The sequence below is a fragment of the Olea europaea genome, chromosome 10 (genome assembly GCF_002742605.1).
Source record: "Olea europaea var. sylvestris chromosome 10, O_europaea_v1, whole genome shotgun sequence".
Taxonomy (NCBI): domain Eukaryota; kingdom Viridiplantae; phylum Streptophyta; class Magnoliopsida; order Lamiales; family Oleaceae; genus Olea; species Olea europaea.
In genome coordinates, this window is record NC_036246.1 from 11,499,545 (window position 1) to 11,502,679 (window position 3,135).

The 3,135-nt window shown below is 39.4% G+C and overlaps 1 protein-coding gene across 1 annotated transcript; it reads right to left on the reverse strand.

The window, feature by feature from the left end:
• Window positions 1–212: 212 nt before the first annotated feature.
• LOC111401222 (butyrate--CoA ligase AAE11, peroxisomal-like) lies at window positions 213–2,285 on the reverse strand. The gene is made up of 2 exons (XM_023028860.1): window positions 1,990–2,285; window positions 213–1,857 (listed from the first exon to the last, which is right to left on the reverse strand). Exons 1-2 carry the CDS (start codon window positions 2,185–2,187, stop codon window positions 298–300), a joined length of 1,758 nt encoding a protein of 585 aa, XP_022884628.1. The 5' UTR covers window positions 2,188–2,285; the 3' UTR covers window positions 213–297.
• Window positions 2,286–3,135: the final 850 nt, after the last annotated feature.

Genomic DNA, 3,135 nt, shown 5'->3' on the forward strand with positions numbered 1-3,135 from the left:
ATTTTTTAAGTTGTCACAGAATTTACCAAAATGTTATCGAGTTGTTGAACTTACCAAATATTATCCAAGCTTTCATTCTATTTACCATATCATCAAATCCATAACGTAACATTAGTAATAATTCGCAGGATTAATTTTTAAGGAAAATCTAACAATTGATGGTCTTGGAGTCTGCATCATTCGCAGGAATCTTTGTGAGAAGTCTCGATAACTGAGTAAATCAAAAATTTCCTGAAAAATTAAAGAAATCTAACCGCTTCATTCAGGGAGAAAATAATATTATATGATATAATTATATTACAAACGAGAGGAAGCCAGAATCTGCGACCCAGTTTGATGGTAATATCTGGGTGGTTCCCGGTTGACTTGAGTTGACTTCTTGTTGGATAAATTTCCATTCTCTGCAATGAGAAAAGTCTTTGCGAAAGCTCTCAACTGAAATTTCTGAATTTTTCCAGTGGAAGTTTTAGGTAAATCTTCCATGAATTTCACTTTCTTTGGGACCATAAAATGTGGTAAATTTTTACGGCAGAACTGGATAATATCTTCTTCTTTAACCTCCCCGTAATTCTTTTTAATGGTGACAAATGCACAAGGACTCTCTCCCCACCTCGGATGAGGCATGGCCACCACCGATGCCTCGAGCACGCTCGGATGACGATACAGCACTGCCTCAACTTCTACACTGCTAATATTCTCCCCACCAGAAATGATCACGTCTTTAGACCTATCTTTGATTTCCATGTAGCCGTCGGGGTGAATTACCCCGACGTCGCCAGTGGCGAACCAGCCTCCGTGGAAGGCTTTCGACGTCGCGTTTTCGTCCTTCAAGTATCCCATCATAATACTGCTACCTCGGAGGACTATTTCTCCCATAGTTTTACCATCTCGCGGTACACTTTGCATAGTTTTCATATCCTTCACATCAGCATCCGCCAGTGTTAATATGCTGATCCCTTGCCTTGCTTTGAGTTTGGATTGTTCCTCTCGGGGAAATTTGTTCCAGTCTTTTTGCCACTCGTTCACCAGCGCAGGTCCGGTGGCTTCTGTCAGGCCGTAGGCATGGACGACGTGGAAACCAATACTTTCTATTTTCTCGAGAAGTGGGGCAGGAGGCGGAGCACCACCGGTGAGGATTTCGACGGTGGTGGTCATATGGCGGAGTTCTTCTGGCTTGGCTTCAAGGAGGATGTTGAAAATTATTGGGGCACAACACATATGCGTCACTTTGTGTAAAGCTATGTTTTTGTACATTTCTTCTGCTGTTGTGTTGCGAATGCACACGTTGGTTCCTCCTCGCGCCGCGACACCCCAAGTAAAGGTCCAGCCATTGCAGTGAAACATAGGGAGTGACCACAAATAGACAGGTTCAGTCTTCAACTCCCAGCCCAAAATTAAGCTCAAAGTGCTCAAATAAGCACCCCTGTGGCTGTACACAACTCCTTTAGGTGCCGAAGTTGTGCCCGACGTATAATTCAAAGCAATTGGATCCCACTCATCATTAATCTCTTCAGGGACATATCCTGGATCACCTTGATACAATAGTTCCTCGTACTCGAGCTCGCCTAATCGGACATGGGTCGGAGAATCGATATCATCGATTACTGCAACCAGTGGCATCGACATTTCAGGCGAACCGGATTTCTGCAAATCATCCATTAGTAGCCGAAGGGCATCACTAGCCAGAGGCACAAACTGGTAATCTACAAAGAAAAGCTTTGCTTCGGAATGCCGGAGAATGGTGGCAATGTTCTTAGCATCTAGTCTTGTATTGATAGTGTTCAACACGGCCCCGGCCATGGGCACGGCAAAGTGCATTTCGTACATGGCTGGAATATTTGGAGCCAATACCGAAACCTGAACAAAATAATAACACAAGCAATTATTCAAAAGACTCCTCTCAAAACTTCAACTCCCACCGGCAAGATTCAAACTCAGTTAACCTCCTTAGACACCATGCAATATTATTTGCAGTAAAAGAATACTTACAACGTGGTTCTTGCCGACGTTAAGTGATCGGAGAGATGAGGCAAGGCGGCGACACCGCTCATAAGTTTGATGCCACGTGAAATGGACGCCTTCATATATTATAGATATGCGATCCCCGTAAACCATAGAGGCTCTCTTCAAGAAAGTAATAGGAGTAAGAGATACATAATTTGCTTCACATTTTGGTAATGCATTCATCGTTGAAACTGTATAGGCTTTTTCTACGCAATAAAGTGTTGGGAAAATACAATTGAGAGTAGGAGTGAATAGAGAGAGGGTTGGATCTTCTGAACGAAGCATACACACATATATATACACAGATATGCAGAGGAAATTTGATAAATATTTAGGGTAAATTCCTCTAGAGGTCCTCCAACTTTTTATAAGTGTAACATCCAGGTCTCCAACCTTTCATTTTTGGCTAGACATTTGACAATAAACGTTATTAGACGTTAAATGATCACGAGACACACATTATATGGTAAAATTATACAAAAAAAAAAAAAAAACGGAATAACATGTAATATAATGTGGAATTTTCACGATTAAAAAGACGTTTTGTGTTAAGCAAAGATATCATACACATATTGTTAAAAGATTGAGAATATAAGTATCAGAAAAAAAAAAGTTGGTGACATAATACCATACTTATGAAAGTTTTGTGGGCCTGGAGGAAGTTACACAAATATTAATTTGCTTGGAAGCGAATAAGAAAGTTAATATCATTTTACGAATACTTTAAAGTTTGAAGTTTGAATTTTGACTAATATTCGCTTTTATATGCTTTGGCTGCTTGACCTCCCCACTTCGCTTCACACCATCATTTTTCCTTTTTATTTTCTTTATTTATTTTTTTGCCTCTTTATTAATCAGTACTGGCAAATTGCTTATAAGATGAGAGCCATGAGACTTAAATAATAATAATAATAATAATTGCTCCCTGTTCTGTATATTCAAAAAATATTGTAAGTTATCTCTTATTTTCAATTAAAGTTAAACTTTAATTTTCACCAAACATTCACGATAACTATTCACTTATTAACAACAGGTGGAATTCATTACTCATCTCATTATAATCTCCTTGTAAAAGAAAACCCAAGGAAAAAGAGAAAATTAAGAGGTCAAATGTTGATTAAGCCCTCGTCA

What these genes read in the sequence shown, in the direction of transcription:
- LOC111401222 (XM_023028860.1), bottom strand. Translation starts at nt 2,187, where the DNA reads ATGAATGCATTACCAAAATGTGAAGCAAATTATGTATCTCTTACTCCT. An exon ending in ACGTCGGCAAGAACCACGTT is followed by an intron (nt 1,858 to 1,989) that starts GTAAGTATTCTT and finishes TATTTTGTTCAG; the next exon opens with GTTTCGGTATTGGCTCCAAA.